General features: G+C 43.3%; 1 protein-coding gene across 4 annotated transcripts in view; it reads left to right on the forward strand.

The window, feature by feature from the left end:
• LOC140409039 (potassium/sodium hyperpolarization-activated cyclic nucleotide-gated channel 1-like) overlaps window positions 1-25,978 on the forward strand; it is a 478,762-nt gene that overhangs the window by 161,959 nt on the left and 290,825 nt on the right. For 3 of the 4 annotated variants that reach the window (XR_011940266.1, XM_072497079.1, XM_072497077.1), the window contains exon 3: window positions 22,738-22,899. The exons of the other annotated variant lie outside the window; for it this stretch is intronic. Coding sequence is in view for 2 of the 3 variants with exons in the window: in XM_072497079.1 (XP_072353180.1) it covers window positions 22,738-22,899 (162 nt within the window). In the remaining variant the exon portion in view is untranslated. The remainder of the gene's footprint in view (window positions 1-22,737; window positions 22,900-25,978) is intronic. 4 annotated transcript variants of the gene reach the window in all.

The raw sequence follows: 25,978 nt of genomic DNA on the forward strand, positions 1-25,978 counted from the left end.
CTACAAAATTCTGGAATTTACTTCATAACATCACCATGGGAGTGCCATTACCAAATCGGCGTGGCTTCAGGAACGGTCCACTGCCAGCTTTCCAGTCCAACGAGGAATGGAGAATGTATCTGACTTTGCCAGTGTAACCAGAACTTGGCAGTTTTTAAAAAGCATCAGTTCTACGATCCCTATGAAAGTAAATTCCTTGTTAAATATCTCTGCCAGTCCTTTACTTTCGAGTACAAGTTGGTGCATTTTACCCATAGACAGACCCTTTGCTATTTCCTTTGAGATGGTCGTTTTTGTTTGAATCCCAACATATTTTCCATACAGTTTTAGATTTCTCATGTTTTCTTCTGTATTGCCTGGTTATCTGTATTATATCTATTTTCTAACATAACTTTTGGTCCAATCTCTCTCTTTCACCATGAAACAGCCTTTAGACATGCTCCTCTGCTCCTGGTCAGAACATACATGGCGCGCACCAGACTCATCTCATGCTAAATTATCTCCCAGCACTTTTTTGTGATTTTTTTCAGAGCCAATTCATCTGTCAACTTTATTATACAATGGAGGCTTTGTAACAACTCCATCAATTTGTTAAAATAGTGAACAGAGGAAAATATACTAAAGAAGTGGTAACATACAAGAAGATAAAGCAGCATGTTGCACTGCGATAAATGGTGCCCTATTTTGTTATATATACATTGTTATGTTGTTACTCTTTGGAACTGCGTCACCAATCGCTGGCATGGTGTTTGAGACTGAAATTCAAGTCTTTTTTTAGACGTAGGATTTACCAGCTGTTGTGTTAAATTAGCTGATGTTATTGGAAATGCATTTACTGTTGAAGTATATTTATCTCCTGACAAAATGATATTCTGAATTAGAATTGTGTTATCTAAATGACTGCTGCTCATTGTAGGTTTCAAAACATTTATGCAGCTCAGTCACGACAGGATGACCCGTAGCGATAGCTCCAATCAGTAAGTTCCATTAGTAAAGAATATGATGAAATGCAAAGGACCTTATTGGGAGCAATCATCACGGGCTATCTCATGCTACTGGAAAAATAGGTTATAATTTATTTAGAGTGAGAAAGGCTGTGGAGGACAGGTTGTTGATTTGCAGGTGGGATTTTTGTATTAAATTGAATCAATGTTCATTCCTTCTGGAGAAGGGGTCACCTTGCAGAATATGTTTTTTTTTCACCATGAAGTGATAGTGTGGTGTAGTAAATAAAATATACTTTTATTTTCTTCATTTATATTAGATCTTACACTCCACATTAAATGGTTGAATTGATACTGATTCATGGTATTCACCTGGATACTTTTCTTAATTACTGCAGATTGTAGTAGATTGTGGAGGTTTTATGCATTTTCTTTTATTTCTTTCAGCAGCCAACATGTGTTTGCCAGTTTCATTATTATGTTTAAGAAATGGATTCAATAAATGCTTTCCATCATCATAAACCGATGAATATAAATGCTCAGAGGACAGTAGCTAATCCAAAAGCAGCAGATTTGGTAGCATAGTGGTGATTTTACTGGATTCTGCGTGCAGCCTGGAGTGGGCCTCTGGAAGTGTGAACAAATAGTGAATATAATGCTAGTCTCATTAATTAATGATCATGTACATAACAGATTGTTGTTAAAGAAAGAAACTAAATTGGCCCACTGAACAGAAGGTTTGTATTTATATAGCATCTTTAAGGACCAGCCGACATTTCAAAGCACTTTTAGGCCAATGATGTACTTTTAAAGCGTAGTTGCTGTCATAATGTGTGGAAGCATTGCGATCACAGCAAACTCTGCAAAAATGCAATGCAGAAATGACCAGACGGTCTTGTCTCTTGTGATGTTGATTAAAGAATAAAAACATGTCTAGGACACTAGGGACAGACAACTTCTCTGCTCTTTTTCAAAACAGTGTCATGCAAACATTTGCATTCTCCTGTGCAGGCAGAAGAGACTTCAATTTAATGTCTTACCTGAAAGGTGGCACTTCTAAGAGCACTGCGCTCCCTCAGTAATACATTGGAGAGTCAGCCATGACTTTTGTGCTCAAATCGTGCAGTGGGAATCTGGTGACTCAGAGGCGAAAATGCTACCAATTGGTTCACTAATGTCCTTCAGGGAAGGAAATCTGTTATCCTTATCTGGTCTGGCCTATTTGCAACTCCAGATCTAATGTGGTTGTCTCTTAGCTGTCCTCTGAAGTGACCTAGCCACAGAGTTGTCTGAAACTATTACAGAAAAGTCAAATGAGAAGAAAACTGAATGGAGCACTCGCCATTAACCTAGTCACCAGAAATGACAATGGCAGCTACTGCCAAATTGGCCCTGAAAAGTCCTCCTCACTAACATCTGGGGACTTCTGCCAAAGTTAGGAGAGCTGTCCCACAAACTGGTCAAGTAACAATCTGACATAGGCATTACTCATTAAATCACAGCTTACATGCAATGTTCCGGACTCAACCGTCGTCACCGCTGAGCATGTCCTGTCTCACCACAGGATAGACTCACCAGAGTTACCAGTGCAATGGTATACAGTGGGAGAGAGGTGCCCTAAGAGTCCTCAACAGAGTGGGCGCTGGAGCGGGCTAGTAAGAAGGCCAGCCTCAGTTCCCTGGCTTTATCATGGTTATTTTAGACATTGTTTGGCCCTCTAGCCTCACCCACTCTTTGGCCTCCCATGGCCCCTCATACCCTCCAGGTGAACTCAATGCAAACTCCTGAGATGAGGAGAAAGTTCTTCATTCATTATTTTGGGTACCTTTCACATTCTCCTGCCCAGAGAGTCATGAATGCTCCATCATTCACTATCAAAGCTGGGCCGGATTAACATTTTTGACCCCTGAGGGAATCAAGGAGTTTGTGGACTTGGTGGGAAAGTGAGGTTGAGGCAGAATGTCAGCATGATCGTGCTGAATGATGGATCAGGTGGAGGGAGCATATGGTCTAGTCATGCTCCTATTTCTTTTGTTCTGATGAACCTATGACTTTCTGAATTGTGTGATTGCCCTTACACAGCTGCACATGCTGAAATATTAGTATTTTTATTGTAAAAATGTATTTGTGTGATGCTTTTCTTTTTTTTGCCTTTTTGTGTGAGGCAGGTTGTCCATTCTAGCCAATATTGTTACTATACTCAGAAATATTGCACCTAAAAGATATATATAGACATGTGGTAGATGAAATGTAATACAAATGAATGAAGTGAGAAACGCAGCAGGGTGGCACAGTGGTTAGTACTGCTGCCTCACAGCACCAGGAAAATAGCTTCAATTCCAGTCTTGGGTGACTGTGTGGAGATTTCACTTTCTCCCTGTTTCTGTGTGGGTACTCTCCGGGTGCTCCGATTTCCTCCCACAGTCCAAAGATGTGCAGGTTAGGTGGGTTGGCAATACTAAATTGTCCTTAGTGTCTAAAGAAAAGGTTAGATGGGGTTACTGGGTTAGAGGATAGGGTGGAGGTGTGGGCTTAAGTAGGGTGGTCTTTCCAAAGGCTGGTGCAGACTCGATGGGCCAAATGGCCTCCTTCTGCACTGTAAATTCTATGATTCTATGACTGTCTGTGTGGAGTCTGCTCACTCTCACCATGTCAGCACCTCTGGGTGCTCCGGTTTGCTCCCACAATCCAAAGATGTGCAGGCTACGTGGATTGGCCGTGCTAAATTGCCCCTTCATGTCCCAAAATGTCCAGGTTAAGTGGGGTTGCATGGATAGGGCAAGGGAAGTGGGCGTATGTGGGTTGCTCATTCGGAGGGTCAATGCAGACTCGATGGGCTGAATGACCTCTTTCTGCACTGCAGGGATTCTATGATTCTGTTTTATAGGGCAGAACAAGGAGAGACAATACAAACCAAGTATATAGTTTGAAAGAGGAGCAGAGAGATTTTTTAAATTCATTGGATAGTGGCATCGCTAATTGTCCATGAGCTGAGTGGCTTGTGAGGGCATTTCAGAGGGCATTTCAGAACCAACCACATTGCTGTGGACCTTGAGTAACATGTAAGCCAGAACAGGTAAGAGCAGGTTTCTTTCCCTTAAGGCTATTAGTGAACCAGACAGGTTTCTACAACAATCGACAATGATTTCATGGTCATTGTTAGATTTTCAATTCCAGATTTTATTGGATTCAAATTTCACCATCTGCTGTGGTGGGATTCAAATCCAGGTTCCCAGAGCATTTTCCCAGCCCCTGGATTACTAGTCCAGTGACAATACCACTACACCACTGCTTCCCCTTAATCCAGTGGTGGGAACCTTCAGCCCAAGGACCACATGCAGCCCATCTGAGTTCTGTACACGGCCCATGAGACATTTGTTGGCTGTTGCCAAGGCGCAGCGTTGCCATGTAATTATGTTCCTACTGCTTTTGGCTGAAGTGATTTGCACGTCAGTGGCAAATAGGGTTAAGGAAAATCCCAAGGCTTTTGTCATTGGCAAATAGGGTTAAGGAAAATCCCAAGGCTTTTGTCATTGGCAAATAGGGTTAAGGAAAATCACAAGGCTTTTTACACATACATAAAAAGCAAGAGGGTAGCCAGGGAACGGGTTGGCTCACTGAAGGACAGGGGAGAGAATCTATGTGTGGAGCCAGGAAATGGGCAAGGTACTAAATGAATACTTTGCATCAGTCTTCACCAAAGAGAAGGAATTGGTGGATGTTGAGTCTGGCGAAGGGTGTGTAGATAGCCTGGGTCACATTGAGATCCAAAAAGAAAAAGTGGTGGGCGTCTTGAAAAATATTAAGGTGGATAAGTCCCCAGGGCCTGATGGGATCTACCCCAGAATAATGAAGGAGGCAAGAGAGGAAATTGCTGAGGCCTTGACAGAAATCTTTGGATCCTCACTGTCTTCAGGTGACGACCTGGAGGACTGGAGAATAGCCAATGTTGTTCCTTTGTTTAAGAAGGGTAGCAAGGATAATCCAGGGAACTACAGGCCAGTGAGCCTTACTTCAGTGGTAGGGAAATTACTGGAGAGAATTCTTCGAAACAGGATCTACTCCCATTTGGAAGCAAGTGGACGTATTAGCGAGAAGCAGCATGGTTTTGTGAAGGGGAGGTCGTGTCTCACGAACTTGATAGAGTTTTTCGAGACGGTCACAAAGTTGATTGATGCAGGTAGGGCAGTGGATGTTGTCTATGTGGACTTCAGTAAGGCCTTTGACAAGGTCCCTTATGGCAGACTGGTACAAAAGGTGAAGTCACACGGATCAGAGGTGAGCTGGCAAGATGGATCCAGAACTGGCTAGGTCATAGAAGACAGAGAGTAGCAATGGAAGGGTGCTTTTCTGATCGTACGGCTTTGACTAGTGGTGTTTCGCAGCGTTCGGTGCTAGGACCTTTGCTGTTCGTAGTTTATATAAATGATTTGGAGGAAAATGTAACTGATCTGATTAGTAAGTTTGTGGACGACACAAAGGTTGGTGGAATTGTGGATAGCGATGAGGACTGTCAGAGGATACAGCAGGACATAGATCGCTTGGAGACTTGGACGGAGAGATGGCAGATGGAGTTTAATCCAGACAAATGTGAGGTAATGCATTTTGGCAGGTCAGGTATGGAATATACAGTGAATGGTAGAACCCTCGGAGAGATCGAGGTGTACAGATCCACAGGTCACTTAAAGGCCAACACAGGTGGAGAAGGTAGTCAAGAAGGCATTCGGCATGCATGCCTTCATTGGCCGGAGCATTGAGTATAAAAATTGGCAAGTCATGTTGCAGCTGAATAGAACCTTAGTTAGGCCACACTTGGAGTATAGTGTTCAATTGTGGCCGCCACACTACCAGAAGGATGTGGAGGCTTTAAAGAGGGTACAGAAAAGATTTACCAGGATGTTGCCTGGTATGGAGGGCATTAGCTCTGAGTAGAGGTTGAATAAACTTGGTTTGTTCTCACTGGAACGAAGGAGGTTGAGGGGTGACCTGATAGAGATCTACAAAATTATGAGGGGCATAGACAGAGTGGATAGTCAGAGACTTTTTCCCAGGGTAGAGGGGTCAATTACTAGGGGGCATAGGTTTAAGGTACAAGGGGCTAGGTTTAGAGGAGATGTACAAGGCAAGTTTTTTACACAGAGGGTAGTGGGTGCCTGGAACTTGCTGCTGGAGGAGGTGGTGGCAGCGGGGGCACCTTGACAAATACATGAATAGGATGGGATAAGAGGGATATGGACCCCGGAAATGTAGAAGATTTTAGTTTAGACGGGCAGCATGGTCGGCGCAGGCTTGGAGGGCCAAAGGGCCAGTTCCTGTGCTGTACTTTTCTTTGTTCTTTGTAAGGCAAAGGCTAGTGAAATAAGGTGCATGCTGATTGCATACAACATTGACTGTGTGAACCGTGCACTCCCTCTGCTTCCAAACTGTAAATATTTCTTTTGTTTTACCGTTTGAAGTTGATTATAGTCTTATCTACACATAAATAATTAATCCTTTTCCATAATTTGTTATGAAATATTCAGAGTGCATTAAATGTATTTGGTCTTGCTCATGGGTCATGGTTGGTGTATATGCCCAATTTCAAACTTGCGGTCCACTAAGATGAAGGAAGGCCACTCATGCAGCCCACTCACTAGCCTAGGTTGCCCATCATTGCCTTAATCCAATGCTGATTGTCAGTCTGAGGAAGTTCAGGCCGATTGTGTCCAGTTCTCGGCACCACAATTTAAGAACGCTGTGAAAACACTGAAGAGGGTGCAGAAGATTTACGACAATGGTCCAGAGGATGAAAGGCTTCAGTTATGTGACTCGATTGGCGAAGCCCTTTAGAGAAGAGAACCGAAGAGAAGATTTGATGGAAGTATTCCATATCATGAGAGGTCCGGACAGAATAGATTGGGAGAAACTGTTCCTGTTGCCAGAGAGTCAAAAACTAGGGGCCACATATTTACATTGATTCGCAAAGTAACCAGAAGTAACATGAGGAAAACATTTTTATCCAACAAGGGGTTAGGATGTGGAATGCAATGCTTTAGAATGTGGCGGAGGCAGATTCAATTGTGACATTGAAAATGGAATTGACGGGCAGCACGGTGGCACAGTGGTTAGCATTGCTGTCTACATCGCTGAGGACCCGGGTTCGAATCCCGGCCCTGGGTCACTGTCCATGTGGAGTTTGCACATTCTCCCCGTGTCTGCGTGGGTTTCACCCCCACAACCTAAAGATGTACAGGATAGGTGGATTGGCCAGGCTAAATTGCCCTTTAATTGGAAAAAATAATTGGGTACTCTAAATTTATTTAAAAAAAGAAATGGGAATTGATAATTATCTGATGACGTAGAAAAATTGCTAGACCACTGGAAAAGGACAGGATGAGAACTAGCTGAAATCTTTTACAGGGAGCTGGAACAGACATGATGGGAGGAATAGCATTCTTCCATCCTAGAACCTATCGGTGGTTCTGCGAGATCAAGATGAATGAGATGATATGGATAGTGATACAAACTCGTGTCACCAAGAATTTGCAGCTGGTATGTCATCAGTCACTTCATACTGATGACGTGTTTTACAAGTTGAGAATTTTATATCATGATGGGCTGAATGGCCTCCTTCTGTGCCATAAATCACTCTCTATTTCTACAATCAGTTGATTTCAGTAATAGAGTAGGAACGTTAAGAAATATAGAATCGGAAAAGGCAGAAACATTTTTGAGTGCGATTGGCATCAAAACTCTTTGTTAAAAAAAAACAAAATATTCACATTATCTTGAGCTTTGCGGCTCCTGACAGTTTTCATGCTTTTGAATGGTGACTCAATTTAATGTGTAATTATAATTTTGTTCAGTCATGCATAATTTGATAACTCATTGCAATGTAATAAAATGACATCAAATGTTAAGAATTGGGGAAAATTAAGATTAAAAAGTTAAATTGGGATAAAATAAAACAAAAAAGGGTCTCGCAATTTTTCTATGTCTTCAGATAATTAAAACAAAAAAGGGAATTAATAAGGGCAGCCACCTGAAGGGGGTTTGATATGCGAATTAGCATATGGGAAAAGCAAGTGTTTATCTATGTGACTCGGGGAAAACAATGGGGTACAAAATAAGTAATTCGAAAGCGGAGAGATAAAGAAATTGACACGTATATCCAAAAAGCCAGATTCACAGGGTGGGCAACATTAAAGGGAAAGAATAATATATTCATAGCACAATAACTGGAAAAAGGGACATAGTAGCAGCTGCCATCAAAGCCACACCCAGCTGCAGAAACAGTCTTCTGAAAACAAGGTATTGCTAAATGGACTGCTGGTTAAAATGTACAAATCAAACTGAGAAGATTTTGTCTTTGCGGAAATGGAAATCAGTTTTCCCATACGTGGCCAAATAACCTGTACCTGGTAATTTTCTGCTTAATTTAGCTCATAGAGTTATATAATATTGCATTTTGTTTGGGAACGAAGGGGTGTGACAGTTGAGGAGCATTCTATCTAAGATCTTCCTGATTAGTCGAGGTTGTAAGCTACCAGAGAAGGTCTTGTGAATATCTAAAGTAAGGCTCACTATATGGAGTTCTAATTAAAGTATCCACAATGTGCCTTGCGTTCACTACCTTCAGTGTACAGGATAGACTATGACTTAGATGCTATCTTTTTCTTAACATCGACTAAATATTTCTAATTCTTGAGAGCCAGGCATGGGCAAGTAACCCTTCAGATAGCCTCAAAGGGTGAGAATATGATGAGTCTTAGTTAAATGTCATTCTTATTTATTAAAATAGACACGGATCTGTATGGTAAAATATATATGTAATATAGTTAAAGAAAAAAGGGTAATACAAGTGTTTTTGATAAATGATATAGTTTGAAAAATATAGGATATGTGATGAGTTAGCCTGTGAACTCCTTAACTACATAATTGCTTAAGCTATAAACATTTCATACTTACAACGGTTAGTAGTCTCGGAGTTCGATACTCAATCAAGAGCAGAATTCTACGAGTCGAGATAGCAGCTTACTCAAATGAACACCCAGTAATCTCCTAAACAGCTCTCCAAGCGAAACTCCAACTTTTGCAGCTTTTCTTAAGCATTTATATCTTTTTCTTACTTAGGAAGTTTGACTCCCCAGTTATTTTGAGACAAAGAACAGTCTCTCTCTTGGTCGGTAAGACCTTGGTTTCTAGGGATATCTAACAAGATACTTGTCCCTAAAGATACGAGGTTGATACCTCCGGTAGCTATCTCCAGAAAAACACCAGCCTCCCTTCTTGGCAAGGTCTCCATAGACCCCCATTGTGGCAAGGCCACTGTACAAGTGATATCCTCCCTTAGTTGGCAAAGCTTATTCCCAGACAAGGCCACAAGACTTAATGAGTTCACTCCATCTGGACTCTTACAAAGATAATGTCTGTAATGCATATTAAAAACATAATTGCGATAAGTAATGGTTTACATTGACTTCATCAGCCATCAGTTTTTAATATAGGGTTAAATACATGAGTTAATATAAAATCAGCTCTGGTCAGCTTTTAATATAGAGTGAATATATGATTTAATATAAAATCAGTTCTGATCAGCCTTTAATATAAGTGGATACCGCCACATCCTCCTCTTGAACAAAATAAGTCTGGTGGCTAATATCTTCTTTGGATAGTTTTCTTGATGAATGTCCTTGAGTTTCGCCTTTTTATGGTCATGGTTCATATTGAATGAATGCCCACCTTTGTTGCATTCCTCTTTTCCTTCTAACTGTTTGGAAAAGGGTTGATTCTGCCACAACTCCTTCATGGGTGTTTTTCCCATGATGTATGTTCTGATTTCCGAATAGGCGGTTCAGTCCATCTTTTGTGGGTCAATAATAAGAGGAGATAACAACAGAATCCCAAGAGGAGTTTTGCTTTGTAATTTGTCCTCATGTTGAGTGTAATTCTGGGATTAGTGTTACGGGCAGTTTTCTTTTCGCAAGATATGGACTGTGGGTATTTTGTTCAGGAAATCGATTTCTATTTTGAAAGTACAGTAATCTAAAGTTAATGCATTCAATAATAATGTTACAGTTACTCGTTATAAGGCAAGCTATTCCTCAGGTTTTCTAATGCTAATTAGAATTAGAATTGTAGATTATACAAGAGTAATGATCATGATCTTTCCCTATAGCCTGAGTATCCTCCAAGTATATGGAGACATAGCCGTGTTGGCCAATCTGGAAAGATAAGGCAGATCTAGTCAGTTAGAGTTAGTGCCTAGGTGGGGTAAGTCCCATCTATCCTATCTCTGGTGGACATCACTACTTGCTTATCTTATTGCGGCTTTCTGCAGCGCTCTAAGTCCCTTCGGCCAGTTCCTGGCAGCAGGTTTTCTTTGTTTTTTACCCAATCAGCAAAACTCTGGGTTGATGACCTGGGGTCGTTCAGGTAGGTTTGGTAAGTACTCACATGGAGTGGAGAATGACCATACATGGTTAATTTGGCTTTTTCCATTTGGTGTATTTTTTGGGCTCCGATTGCCATGGACCAAATCCAATTTCGTGACTTAATTCGTCACAGACCATTTTCAGCGTAAGGTTGGAAAATTTAGCTTCCTTGTGCTCATCGGCCAGGGAACATGGGGTTTGGTTGTGTCCCCATCCATGACAGAGGGAGAATTCCTTGAATCCTTTCTTAAATTGATCAATTAATCTGTTCTCGTCTCGGGCGTTCTTGGCATAGAGGACATTTTCCCATTCTGAAAGGACTGAAAATATTTCTTGGATGTTTTGGGTATCAGCTTGTCTTATTACTTTATGGACATCTTCTTGTCCTCTAAGGGACACTATCCTTTCCAGGCAGACCATCCATGTACCATCTTCTGGGTAGGTCATACGGAAGGTGTCTGTCTGTAGGAGTTCTGCTAGTGTCATGGTATTTGGGTAGTTATGCCTGGTTTGGAGGCAGTTGGCATATCCTCCTGCCCAGAGTGTACACATTGGATTGAATGGGGTTTGCTGACCTGTTTCTTTTTCCATGGTCAGTATTTTGAGGGCTTGTTCAGGGGTACATCCTATTTGAGGTGCTATTTTATAAGAAGTTAATTTCAGAATTATCTTTTCTGCCAGCCTAGAATCAGCTTCATAGTTGTCAGGCACTTGGGGATCTGAGATTATTGGGTCAGAGGACCTTGAGTCATAGTTAAAATGGATTTCTATTTCCATATTAAATTCCCATGCTTGGATCAAACAGTGCAGACAAATGGGAGAGTACTTCCAGTAAATATTCTGGTTGGAATTGTGTACAGTGCCTTTGCTTGACGGGATGATTGTGGGCAAAGATAGGCATTCCTATGGTTAGATTACAATGGCTAGTATGGGCTTTCAGGAAGGCCTTATTCATAAGTCCTTGCAAAAGTGTTTCTTCTGGTCGCTCTGGGATGTAAGGGCAAGCATAGGAATGGGAAGTTTCTTCTTTAGTTACTCCAACATGGAACTGCACTTTGTTGCAAGTGAAGGTGCCATTGTTAGATCTGCAAAAGGTTAACGTGTCTCTATGTCCAGGGTATTTTTCCAAATTTTCCAGGTGGTGTATATAGAAGTTGAAATTTAGATGATTGTCAGTTGGCGTGGTCATCAAGGTGAGGCAAGAGGTCCAGTCCTTGGTCCAGCGTGGGTATAGGAATTGGTACATCAATTCTCCGCATAAGGGGGCGCGATGCTCAAGCAATAATTGTTGCAGCTTTCGCAGAGTATAGAGGGTCTCTTGTCTTTGTTGATCAGTTTAGATTGAGTAGTATTGATTTGCTGAGCCCCATTTCTGGAGGACGGTGCAGTAGGAGGAGCAGAAGGTTGGATTATCAGATATAATGGTTTGTAGATTTGTTTTCGGTTGGTCTTCTGCTTTGGTTCAAATTTTGGCAGTTGGAGCTCCAAGGTGATCTGGGCCAATCTCGTATTGATAAGGCGCAATATAATCAGGGTAAGAGGTGTAAAGGCAAATGTCACAATATATCCTCCTTTAATATCATCAAAGTTCTTTGTTCATATGGCAATGGAGAATACAAGATTGGGAAAGTGTTAGGTCAATACTATATATTGGGAAATTGGAAAAGTGTTACAGAAAGGTGAGGCAGACTAGGGGGACATAATCAGCAATCAGGGGACATAATCTGCAAGTCATAATTCACAAGTTTCTGGTCATATCCTCCTCTTGGCCACCTAGGCTGCTGAGCAGACCGGTGGAAATACTAGTGTCCAAGGAACCAAAAAAGGGGAAGTGGAAAGGTCGTAAAAACTGTTCATTCGTCTTATAATTTTTAGTCAGAGAAGTTATGGTCGAACGTATTGACATCTCTGTCTTCTAATCCTGGAAGAACATCCAGTCTAAGTCCAATGCTAGGCTCTTCTCTCGGCAAAGAGCCACGAATATCTGCCAATAAAGCAGAGGTAGAAGCCACATTGTGAGTGAGTCTGGAGGTGTTTTATCTGTTTCTCGATGTCCCAATTAGTATATGTAAGGACTAATGGCTCCTGTATGATGACCATTGCAGCGTCCAGTATTTGTGAGATAAGCAGCCTTAGGAATGGATCTACCGCTGGGGGGCAGTAGGTAGACTGCTTATGTTGTGTGACTGGCGGTAATAAATAGCCACAACACCTGGTATGGTTAACCATTGGGGTAATTAGCCAGGTGCGAGTGGAAGTGAGCAATCCTCACAAAAGTTTGCCGTGGCTATAATGGTTGAGCCGTTGGCCATGGAGAAGTAGGAGTGGAACGCCTGTATGATTGGCGTGGCTATTACAGGGCAACCATGTGCACTGGTATCGCAGAGGTTAACTGGTGTCCAGTCATCAACGATGTAGAAGGATCCCTGAGGGCGTAATTTAGTCGAGAGCCAGGTAATGTTAGTTGAGGCGTGTAATAAGGCCGTCTGGCTTTTAAGGGGCAGCTCACTTGTACCAACATTATAGTCGGGTTTTATCTGTATCAGGGTACAGTGTTTGGCCCTATAGTGGGGAATGCCAATGTTGGCCAAAACGTAGGTAAATAATTACACTCCATTTTCATGAAACATAGGTATTGAGAATACAAGCTGAATCTTATACCGACATCTTTGGTAATATCCCGTTACCATACCACCTAATATATCCCCAGCAGGATCTTCGGGATTAGAGGTAATGACGTTATAAAGTTTTACAGTTGTTCCTCCTCTTTGTAAAACAGCCAGGTGTTTGTCTGAATACATATATTCATTGATTGATTGTTCTAACTCTTCCCAGGGGACATGGCCCATCTGGATAGCGTTAATAATTCTAAGTAGTTGCGTATAAGTTTTAGTGATCGATAGTTTGGCCCCTAAATGTAGCATAGCTGCTGCTGAGTGGGCAAGTCCCTGGGCCGAGTGTTTTCCGAGGGAAATAATATGGTGAGCAATATTCTGCTGGGTGTTCGTCAGTTCCTTATTCCAGGATAAAAACCTGGAGAAAAGGTCTCCAGAGATTTGTTGTCCCTTAACTATTTGAGCAGAAATAGATCTGCGTTCGCGGCTGGCCATGGGCTGAGGTGCAGTGCGATTGTATGCGATATGTGCGAGGCCTGAGGGAAATTCAAGAAGATGAACGTCGCGTTTGAAGTTAGAGATGAAAGAGGGAAGTTTATTCCTGAGGTGGCAATCAAGCTGTTGGAGCCAGGCACAGTTAATTGCTGCAGTCGAATTTCCTGCGCTGTCTGCCAGGGTAGTGTTCCAAAAGGGAATAGGAGTTAACGCTTGGTGAAGCGAGTGTAGGAGGGTCTCGTTTTCTAATAGGACAAGATAGAGAGATCTAAAGGTGATATTCCGGTCACTGTTATCTGTCCAGGTAGAGGGTGTGAGGTTATAAGTACAACACCAATAGGGTTTAGTAATGGTGCTGTTTTCTAGTGGACAAACTCCCATACCTTTTCTGTTCAATCTCATGCCAATTGTATGGTTTGATAAGGATTGATTGAGGAGGGCAACCCATAGGAGTGTTTTGGAGGTCAAGTTTATGTCTATATTCTTTTAGCATGAGTTGGTCTGCAAATGTAATGAAAAGTGATAGGTTGAAAGAAATCTTGACATGAACCTGAGTGATTGGTGCCTTGGAGAATATGTAGGCACGTATTGGGAAGGTTATTGTTGGACGAATTTTGTGCTCGTGACTTGAGGAAATTAATAGAATCTTTAACGGGGTCTCTGGATTCTTTGTACCAGGGTCCGTAGAAGGAAGTGGAACAAATAATATGTTCACCAGCCATGAGTTGAGGCATATGGTAGTCAGGGGTCGAGTGATTGATGAAATTTTGAATGTGGGCCCTGTTAGAGCCTGGAGAGGAACAGTAGGAATTAATTCCGAAATTGCATAAATATGCCATTTGGCACCGCACCCTCTCTGTGTGGAGAGAGAAGAAATTTATGACTGATCGTCTTCCATTGTCCGAAAATGCGTATTGATCTAAGGGTAGTAGCGGAGTACATTGGTCCGCTTTTAGTGTGACCGGTGGTCGGGCTTCGGGCAGTGTGCATACTTCTTCTACTGGCTCAGTGAATTGAGCAAGCTTCAGCTGGGGAGAGGTTAATTTCAGCTGTCTGACAGCTTTTGGCATGAGTTGGGCTGAAATGACATCTATGTCTAGGACTAAGGTGTGTGGAACCATGATAGTTCCTGCCACCCTTACTGTGGGATGGAGGTCAGCATAGGCAATAATACCATCTTTGACCCATGATCGTTGAATCGGCGTCTCTGAAGGTACGGAGACCATGGAGTTCGGTTCTTCCATTGATAAAAGGTGTCGGTTTTGCCTGTTATTATTGTCATTATCATTCAGTTCTGTATAGTTAAGGTCCTGGCCTATATTAGAGTTCAGGTCAAAAGTTTGCGTTGCAGTGAGGGAGACCGTAATAGTGCCAAGTATGAGGCTAAAAAGGATAAATGAAAAAGTAATGCTGAGTGCGGTAATGCAGCAGTACTGGCATTTCTGCTTTTTGGACCATCTCTTTTGGGAACGTATGATCTTTTGTACTTTGGCCTAAAACTTTAAAAGTTGAGGGTGACCTTTGAGACAGTTCCTCCCAGGTGTAGAAATAACTTGAGTCAGAGGTATTTCCTCTGGAGGTTCATCTAATTCTGGCTCGTTATGGGATCTAACCTCATATCGTGCATACCAACTTGTCATTTTATTGTTACCTGTGGTTCAAAGGCTTTGGGAACTGGTCGACAGTTATTAATGGATATTAGTTTGGTACTGTTCGTCCCGTGGTCAACTAGAAGCGTCCGACCTTGACCTGTTTGACACAAACGGGGGGTTTCCATTTAGGTCTAAGTAAGGTATTCTTAGGATTTTTCTTTTCTTGTCTCTAGTCACCTTCTTGTTGTGACCACTCATTGGGTTCTGGCGGTTTAGGAGGCTGCATTTGAGACAATAAGCCAATCATTTCTTGGGCTAATTCTGGGTTGTACTGAGGAATTACTCCTTCAGATGCCTGCTGGGCGGTATTCATTTGTACCTTAAACATTAAAAAGTAAGGTGTGATGTGTTTTTCAGGTCCTACATGACTCAGGGGTAGATTGTTGACTGACAGCTGTACCTCCGGCACCAATTTGGCCCAACTGCGTCCTCGTGTCATTAGCAGTTTAGTCATGCAAAGCTTCACATCTTGGTTACGCCGCTCCACCGACCCACTTGATTGCGGGTGCAAAGGAGTGCTGTGTTCCCATCTAATACCGCTGTCAGTACACATATTCTGGAACGCCTTTCCAACAAAGGCAGATCCACGATCTGTGTGGAGACATATGGGGGAACCAGTGCTGGGAAAAATGATGTTTTTGAATGCATGTACAGTTGCACTTTCTGTACAGCGGGTTGTGGGCACCAACCACATGTAGGAGGTACAGGTGTCAACAACTACTAAGATGTACTGGTTTTGTCCTGTATAAGGAGGGTGCCCAGTAGAGAGTGTAAAGGGTCCCACATAATCAGCCTGCTGCACACGGTGGGGGGTGTCTGGTGTTGCTCTTGAAATGAATTTAGATCTGGTGACTCCTCCTCCTTTCAAGGTCTGGAGGCACTGAGGACAATTTGCCACTAATTTTTTGCAATCAGTTAATATATAAGGCCACCAATAGGTGAGCAGTAATTTAGCCATTATTGCTTTGGCTCCAGGATGGCTGGAACCATGGCTAACACAGGCCTCCTGTATTAAACTTAGGCATTTCTTTGCCGATGGGATAACCTTAGCCTCCTTTCCTGGAATAGTAACCAAGACTCTTCCCATTTCGTCGCAATGATAGTTATAGTTGGATGGGTATCCACGTGGTACCCACCCAACAATTTGCCACTAATTTTCCAGGAAATAAGTAGGCGTAACTCATCATCCTGATTGTCACTGTACATTTGTCTTGTAATTACCAGACCTTTACATGTTCTATCCCTACTTCTTCTAGGGTCACTGCTTGTTTTGCAGCGTTGCCTGCCATTTGGTTACCGATGCTGTGGGGGCCTCCTTTTTTATGGCTTTTGACATGCATAATGGTAACATGACGCTTGTTGTCTAATTGCTGGGCAATTTTTTGCCATAAAGATATATGAGCTATTGGTTTTCCTTTATCTGTCTTAAAGGTATTCTTTCTCCATACTGGTATTAGCAGCCTTCTGGCAATAGGTGCTATCAGTGCAGATAATGTTTTAGTATCATTAGAAGGTATTTCTTGTAAGGCTAATAATAATGCCTGTGCTTCTGCATATTGGGCATTATGGGGACCCAGGGTCCTTGAAATTGATTTGGTGGGATTAGAGGTTCCATTTGAATGAGAACCTAGTATTATCCCACTACCAGCTATCGTGCGCATGCTGCCTTGTCTATCAGGGATGGGCATTGCCGATCCGTCACAGTAAATGACAAGGTCAAAGTCCTCTAGGGGGGTTACTGTAAGTTGAGGCTCGGAATATCCGGGTCCTCTTCTTTGTTCAGTTTTTCAAAACCGGGAAAATGGAGTATATCCTGTGAGTATTTTTCATTATATTCAAAGCTCAGGGAGGTACCATATAAAAGATGGTGCCATTTAGTGTATCTGGCCTGGGTTGCCTTGCATTCGTTCCCTGGCATTCCTTCCTGTGATCTTAGTTGGGGAAAAACAGTTTTAATTATAATGCATGCATTGGCCTGAACCTTCCGCAAGGATCTTACGGCATGTAGGATGAGGACCATGCAGCGTTTTAAGGCGGTTAATCTCTGTTCACAGGGGGAGTAGTTAAGGGAGAGGTATTGGAATGGCGTCGTGGCCCCCTCATCGAAGCAGGCTGCACAGGCCGCACGGGAAGCGATCCAAGGGATAAGACAGATATCCCTGAATGGGTCGCTTGAGCTATGGTCAGTGGCAATTTTTGCTGCAAGAATTAACTGTGTAAGAGCTTCCTTTGCATGCTCCGGGAAGCAGGAAGGTTTATTTGTCGGGGTACAGTACTCATTCAAGGGAGCAGGAAGTGGAGCGAATGCAGGTACAAATGTTCGTGCAAAATTGAGAAGTCCCAGTATAGATTGTAGCTGTTCAAGGGAAGTAGGATTCTTAATAGCCGAGAGTTTCTCGGAAAAGTAGTCGGTAAGGCCTGTGTCTGTGACACTGATACCGAGGTATTCAACTGATTTCTTAAGCAATTGGCATTTTTTGAGGCCGACTATGTATCCATGGATTTTTAAAAGGGTAAAGATTTTGTCCAGGGCTTCTAAGTGTTGTTCACGGGTGTCGGTTGTCACGTACACATCGTCTACATAGACGTCGATATCGTACTTATGACGTATGGGCGCTAATGCTGAAAAGACGCTGGCCGCGAAGAGCTGAGGCGAATTGCAAAAGCCCTGCGGTAGTCGGGTCCAGACGTACTGGTGGCCGTTAGGACCAGTGAACGCTGTGTAAACATACTCCTCGGGGAGGATTGGGTGTGACCAGAAGGCGTTAGATAAGTCTAAAGTGGATTTGTACTTTTTTCAGCTAATCTGTTGTGTAACTTGTTGTATGCTAGCGGATTGGGCTGCACTGTACCAGAGATTGGGCGGGGGCGGGAATCGGGCCGCGCCGATTGGCGGGCCCCCCCACTCGATTCTCCGGCCCAGATGGGCCTAAGTCCCGCCGAGAAATTGCCTGTCCTGCTGGCGTAAATTAAAGTAGCTATTTACCGGCGGGACAAGGCGGCGTGGGCGGGCTCCGGGGTCCTGGGGGGAGCGCGGGGCGATCTGACCCCGGGGGGGTGGCCCACGGTGGCCTGGCCCGCGATCGGGTCCACCGATCCGCGGGCTGGCCTGTGCCGTGGGGGCACTCTTTCCCTTCCGCCTCCGCAACGGCCTCCACCATGGCGGAGGCGGAAGAGACCCTCCCCACTGCGCATGCGTGGGAAACTGTCAGCGGCCGCTGACACTCCCGCGCATGCGCCGCCCCGACATGTCATTTCCGCGCCAGCTGGCGGGGCACCAAACGCCGTTTCCGCCAGCTGGCGGGGCGGAAATCCCTCCGGCGGCGGCCTAGCCCCTCAATGTCGGGGCTCGGCCCCCAAAGATGCGGAGCATTCTGCACCTTTGGGGCGGCGCGATGCCTGTCTGATTGGCGCCGTTTTGGGCGCCAGTCGGCGGACATCGCGCCGTTTGGGGAGAATTTTGCCCAATGTCTGTAATATATATAAAAAACATTATTGTGATAAGTAATGGTTTACATTAACTTCATCAGCCATCAGTTTTTAATATAGGGTTAAATACATGAGTTAATATAAAATCAGCTCTGATCAGCTTTTAATATAGAGTGAATATATGATTTAATACAAAATCAGTTCTGATCAGCCTTTAATATAAGTGGATACCGCCACAGGGGTGTCTCAGAGTTCAGGAAACTTGGTAGCTGGGAACAAATGGATAACTTCCATGTAATACTGAGTGTGTATAGCCATCAGTGCAATTAAGTATTATGTGTTTCTTTTCTTTTAAGTTGATAAATATTATTTATTTAGTGATCACATGATGACTGGACTATTGTTCCCTATTTTGCAATCTTTTCTCACAGTACATCAAATTGAAAAACACTAAGAACCGGGGTTCCAAGTCACCCTTCTGGGTTTTGGGGTACCCTTGCATTTAACATCAACGGGGTACTTTACACAAATCAAAGCAAAATATTGATGTAATATTTGATTATGATATTCTGGAGTTCAGTTAGAATGACGTTTTCAGGCTGGGATGGAATGATTCTCTGCTCATGCTAACCATTGCTTTGTGAAATGCCCATGATAGTGTGTAAGCTTGAAAGTTATTTTGGGGTAATGATATGCAAGCACGTCAGGGAATAGCATGCAGGAACTCTGAAGAGTCCTAAGGGAAGCAAGAAAATGAATGAAACTTGGTGGGAGGAGAATAAGAAGGCACTGAGGAGATTGCAGGTAGGCCATTTTGGGAGAAGCTTAAACATTAAGATACCAGAGTTGAAAAATTGGCACAATTAATCACAGAATCACAGAATTGGACAGTGCAGGAGGAGGCTTTTTTCCCATCGTGTCTGCACCAGCTCTCCAAATGAGCATTATGACTTAGTATCATTTCCATGCCCATTCCCCATACTCTTGCACATTGTTTTTATTCAAATAATCATCTAATGCACTTTTGAATGCCTCAATTGAACCTGCCTCCACCACACTTCCAGGCAGTGCATTCGAGACCCAAACCACTCTTACGTGAAAATGTTCTTTCTCACATTTGCTTCTTTTGCAAATCGCTTTTAATCTGTGCCCTCTTATTTGTGATCACTATTTGAGCAGGAACAATTTCTCCCTGTCTACTCTGTCCAGCCTTCTCATGACTTTGAACATCTCTATCAAATCTCTTCTTTGACTTCTTCTCTCTAGAGAAGAATATGTTGTATAAATTCAGCATAACCTTCTTGTTCTTGTACTCTATGCCCCTATTATTTAAGCCCAGGTTACCATATGCTTTATTGACTGCTCTCTCCACCTGACCTCTCACCTTCAATGATTTATGCATATAAACACCCAGGTGTATTGTTTGTGTTATCTATCCTCATAACTAAATTTTCTCATCCCTGGGACAAATCTTGTGAACCTCTTCTGCACTCTCTCCAATGCTTTCACATCCTTCCTATAGTGTGACATTCACGACTGCACACAATACTCAAACTGAGGTCTAACTAGTGTGTTGTATAAGTTTAGCATAACCTTCTTTCTCTTGTACTCTATGCCCCTATTATTTAAGCCCAGGTTACCATATGCTTTATTGACTGCTCTCTCCACCTGACCTCTCACCTTCAATGATTTATGCATATAAACACCCAGGTGTATTGTTTGTGTTATCTATCCTCATAACTAAATTTTCTCATCCCTGGGACAAATCTTGTGAACCTCTTCTGCACTCTCTCCAATGCTTTCACATCCTTCCTATAGTGTGACATTCACGACTGCACACAATACTCAAGCTGAGGTCTAACTAGTGTGTTGTATAAGTTTAGCATAACCTTCTTTCTCTTGTACTCTATGCCCATATTATTAAAGCCCCGGATACCATATGCTTTCTTGACTGCTCTCTCCACCTGTCCTCCCACCTTCAATGATTTGCGCACATAAACACCCAGGTCCCTTTGCTCCTGCACTCACTAAATAATTTTACCCCTTATCTTATATGTTTGTCCATGATGTTCTTGCCAAAATGTATCACCTCACACTTCTGCGCACTAAACTTTGTCTGCCCTTCCCATCACTTTTTCTGGGTTAAAATAGTGGAGAATGGTACTACATGAGAATTAGTTAAGTTATTTGGTGGTAACAGTCTCTTCTCTTGGGTCCAAATTTTACGGGTTTAAATTCCATTCCACATTTTGACAAAACTGTCTCAGATGACCCTTCAGTTCAGTACTTAGGGAATAAAATATTATTGCAAGCGCTGTTTGTCTTGTAGAACATTATTCAGGTCATTTCTCATTACTCGAGTGGATAGGAAAGAACGCACATTGTCATGCAGTGATGAGAAGTTTTCCTAACCAACATTCGTCCATCAGATAGGATAAACAAAGACAGATTAACTGGCCATTTATCTTGCTTGATATTTGTGGGGGTTTGCTGGGTAAAAACCTAGCTCCTGTATTTGCTCACATAACAACTGTGAGTGCTGCACTTCTTTGCTTGTGCTTTGCAGCCTTCTGTGGATGTGGTAAGAATCCATAGAATCCTTACAGTGTAGAAGGAGGCCATTTGGCCCATCAAGACTGCACCGACCCTCTGAAAGAGCAGCCTACCTAGGCCCACTCCTCCACCCTATCCCTGCAACCCCACATAACCTACACATTTTTGTGACACTAAGGAACAATTTAGCACAGCCAATCCACCTAACCTGCAGCTCTTTGGACTGTGGGAGAAAACCTGAGCATCCGGAGGGAATCCACACAGACACGGGGAGAAAGTGCAAACTCCACACAGACTGCCACCCAAGGCTGAAATTGGAACCCGGGTCCCTGGCACTGTGAAGCAACAGTGATAAATACTCTGCCACTTTGCCACCCCTATATTAGGTCCTATATTAATGCAAGTTTTTGAAAACAATTACAGGCTGATCTTTGCACAGTGTAATTACAAGGTGTCTGCCCTCCTAGCAGTCTGTGAGAGCGCCAAATTGCAACAGTGTTGCCAACTTTTTGCGACTCATGCACTAGGATATCCAGGTCCCTCTGCACAGCAGCATGTTTTAATATTTTATAATTTAAATAATAATCCCTTTTGCTGTTATTCCTACCAAAATGGGAAACCTCACATTTGGTAACATTGTATTCCATCTGCCTGACCCTATCTCATTCACTTAAACTATCCAAATCCCTCTGCAGACTTCCAGTATCCTCTGCACTTTTTGCTTTACCACTCATCTTAGTGTCGTCTGCAAACTTGGACACATTGCACTTGGTCCCCAAATCCAAATCATCATTCATGCTGGAGAGTTCTTCACAGTGCTACAAAGCTCACAAAGTACAATGGACTTTAGTATAGTCACAGTTCATACTGAATAGTGTGTGTCAAAAGTCAACTGCTTAATGAGCCGAAGAGCATTGTTCTCATACAACCAAAAGGTGAATGGTCTAATTGGCACTGAGCAGAAAATTATGATTTAGATATCGGTCCCTTGCTGAATTCTCTGTATGTTAACTACCACCTATTTTAATTATTAATTTTACCTTCAGGCCAATAAAATTTTAAAGGTTCATAATTCATTTCCATTACTGATTTTTAAATTGTTGTGTCAGGCTACTGCTAATGCTGTCTTTCTTTGCCCCGGGAAATCCTTATCTTTTGGCGGACAATAAGGAAAGCACTGATGTGTGGTTTTCACCTAACAACTGAACTTATTTTTATTTGTTTTAATAAATGATCAGAATTCTTGGAGTAGGTACCATGCTGAATGATCAGTTCCTTATTCCTGATTTCCAATGAATGAAAGTTGAACACAAACAGCGTTTCCATTCCTGAATGTGAATGTATTGTTGCATTATGACATGGAAAATGTTTTCACTGAATAAAGCTTAGTTGTAGGGTACAAGTGATTTTTGTACATCCATTTTCTCTCAGTTGAACTTGTGTATTGACAGCCTGTAATTCTGTGTGTTGGCAGTGTGATACCATTTTGCATAGCCTCGAGCCAGCCTTGGCTGCACTGCAGCTTGAATCTGAAATCAACCGAATGTTCTCACTCAATAATCATAAGAGTATCAGTGCGACTGTTTACCAAAGAAGTGAAGTGTTAAACCCTAATTTTTCTTTGTTGTCCTTTCAGATTTTCCATATGACATATGATTTTGCCAGTGCAGTGGTGAGAATATTTAATCTCATTGGAATGATGCTCCTGTTATGCCATTGGGACGGTTGTCTCCAGTTTCTAGTTCCGTTACTTCAGGGTTTTCCCCCTGATTGTTGGGTGTCCCTAAATGGTATGGTTGTAAGTATTGTTACATTTTTTATGTATATTCCTAAGACTTCCTTGATAAATGAGCCTGGGCCTGAAGACAAGCCCATTTAAAATTATTGTATATATATATGTGTCCCAGGATCATTCTGTGCAACATTTCAAGATTTGGTATCTGATTCTACTGCTTGCATTGGTCATCTAAATCATAAAAGTGTGCTCAGTGCTGGTTCTGGAGCAGGGACAAAAATTGTACAAACTGGAGAGATTGCGTTTGAACAGGGTTGGGGCAAATGTTTTAATCGGAAGGTTAACAAGTACAGGGTGAGGGTTTGAATGAATTTGGCTGTGGGAGGTGTCACCAGGACTCAACAGCAAAGGTGAGAGACATTGGGCTTTGAAAACCCTAGCATAGAAAGAACAGGAATTAATTTAAGGAAAGAACAAAAGCTGAATAACATGATGTTAAAATGCATGTATGCTAATGCCAGGAATGTTACAAATAAGTAGGAAGTGCAAACTGTCACATTGGAATAATGATGTAGTGGTTATAACTGAGTCCTGGCTTAAAAGAGTGGGAACTAAACATACCTGGCCAAAATATATTTAGAACAGATAGGGAAGGAAAAATGTCCAGAAGTTGGGGTTGGGGTGCATGGTGGCATTAATGATCAAGGATAATATCACGGGCGTGATTCAGCAGACTCAATTTAAATTCCATTGAACGGCACATTTGGCGGGGTGTTCCTTGGCACCTACAGGGCCGAGAATCACCCCACTATTCAATGGCATTTGCTGTTTTTTTACGTCGGTGAGATTCTCTCCACCAAGGCCACACTTCGAGGGATTTCCTGCTGGCGTGCTTCAGTTCACCACCAGGAAAGGTCCATTGCAGATCAGAGTGCCATTTTGACTGGCTGTCCCAATCTTCTATCCCTCCCCTTTCATGCCCCTACCTCATTTTTGTGATCTCACCTCACTCCTCCCAACCTTGGGGAGGCACACGGCAAACACCCCCTCACAGTCCTCTACCTGGCAAGGCCCCCTCCCCCCGGGCCTGACCCTTGGCAGTGCCAACCTGGGCACCTTAGCACTGCCATCCTAGTACCATGGCAGTGACCCTGGCAACCTGACAGTGCGTTGCCGATGCCTCTCAGGAGTGGCTGGTGAGTCCCTGGCACCGGGTGAATCTAGTGGGTGGATATTTAAATGAGCCATGTGGCTCATTTACATATTCAGTTCTGGATCTTGGCCAGCGAGAGTGAGATCCAGATCACACCAGGCAGAGCCCAATTTTGAGATCACGCACGATTCACCCGCTGCTTCTAGGTTCACGCAGGTGTAATGGGGGTCGCTGAATCACACCTTACATTTCCATAGAATGACGATATACTGAGGATTCAAAACTGAATCTATTTAGTCTTTTGCTTACAGTTTAGAAACACAAAAGGAGCAGATACGTTGCTAGGTGTTTACTACAGACCCCCAAATCATGAGAAGGAGATATTTCTGCAATTGCACAGTGCTTTGCCATGTCCACCTTTGAAATACTGTATTCAGGTTTTGGTCTCCATGTTTAAGGAATTTGCTGGCATCGCAGTAAGCCCAGTGAAGGTTCACTAAATGTGTCCCTGGATTGATGGGGTTGTCCAATGGTGAGAAGCTGAGTAAATTGGACTTAGATTCTCTGGCACTTATAAGAATGAGAGGTAATCGCATTGTAATGTGCAAGATTCTGAAGGGGTTTGACAGGGTAGGCGCTGAGAGATTGTTTCCACTGGTCAGAGAGGTGAAAACCGTCTCAGGATCAGCGGCTGACTATTTTGGACTGAGACTCAAAGAGTGGTGAATCTTTGGAATTCTCTACCCCCAGAGTTGTGAAGGCTTCATCAGTGAATATATTTAAACCTGTGCTAGATTTCTGTCACCACAGGGATCCAAGGGATATGGAGAGCAGGCAAGAAAGTGGAGCTGAAGCCCAAGAGCATCATTGTGAATGGCAGAGCTGGCTTGACAGGACTTATGATCTATTCTGCTCCTATATCTTGTGTTCTTAGCTTGTGGAGGAGACAAGCTGTAGGCAAATTTCAGAGCAATACAAAAATAATAGTAGGAAACTTCAATTACCCGAATATATACTGGGATAAAAGCAATATAAATGGCAAGGAGGGTGAAGAATTCCTAAAAGATGTACAGAAAAACTTTCTGAATCAATATGTTCCTGGCCGAAGGTGTGAGGAGGAAATTGGCTAAGGGATTGGAGTCATCAATAGCTGTTTACCTGACTGGAAGGAAATATGCAGTGGGTTACCCCACAGACTGGCATTAGAACCATTGGGTGATTCAACGATCCCATTGTGCCTGGCGCGAATCTGGGCTCAACGAGTGAATCGCGCACAAGCCCAAAATTGGGCTGTGTGCCGGGCCGATCGCGAGTCACCTGACTCGCTCTGCCCGGCGTGATCTGGATGTCCCCTTCGCTGAGCAGGAGTGCGATCTGGATCTTGCCCTTGCTTGCCGTGATCCAGATCTGAATATTTAAATGAGCTGGCTCATTTAATTACCCAGACGTCGGATACACCCGGTGCCTGGGGCACATCAGTCTGGCCTGGGAGATCTTGATTGGGCGGCATTTAGTACTGGTCCACCCAAACGTTAACCAGTCATAATAGCACCAGGGAGGATGTCCCAGGTCATTGGAGACCTTTGGTCATCGGGGACAGGGCAGGCTAGCAGCCTGGTACTCACCTGACACCCAGGCACCCTGACACTGCTGGCCTGGCACCCTGGCAGTGCCACCTGGGCATCCTGATAGTGCTACTCTGGAACTGCCAGGGTGGCTGTGTGGTACTGCCAAGGAGTCACAGGCACTGCCAAGTTGGCAGTGCCAGGGTGTCCGGATGCCAGGCTGGCACCACCAGGGGTCAGATCGAGGGAGGCCCTGCGAGATAGAGTGTGGGTTGTGAGGGGTTCCCTGGGGCCTCCACAAGTTCCCAAAGAGCTTTAGCTCACCAGCAGGATATCCTTCTAAGTGCGGACTCGGCAAAGTGCTGTCGAACAGCAGCGCTGAGAAACACCATGCTAAACACGCCGTTCAGTGGACTTTAACTTG

Source organism: Scyliorhinus torazame, chromosome 3 (assembly GCF_047496885.1).
Source record: "Scyliorhinus torazame isolate Kashiwa2021f chromosome 3, sScyTor2.1, whole genome shotgun sequence".
NCBI lineage: Eukaryota > Metazoa > Chordata > Chondrichthyes > Carcharhiniformes > Scyliorhinidae > Scyliorhinus > Scyliorhinus torazame.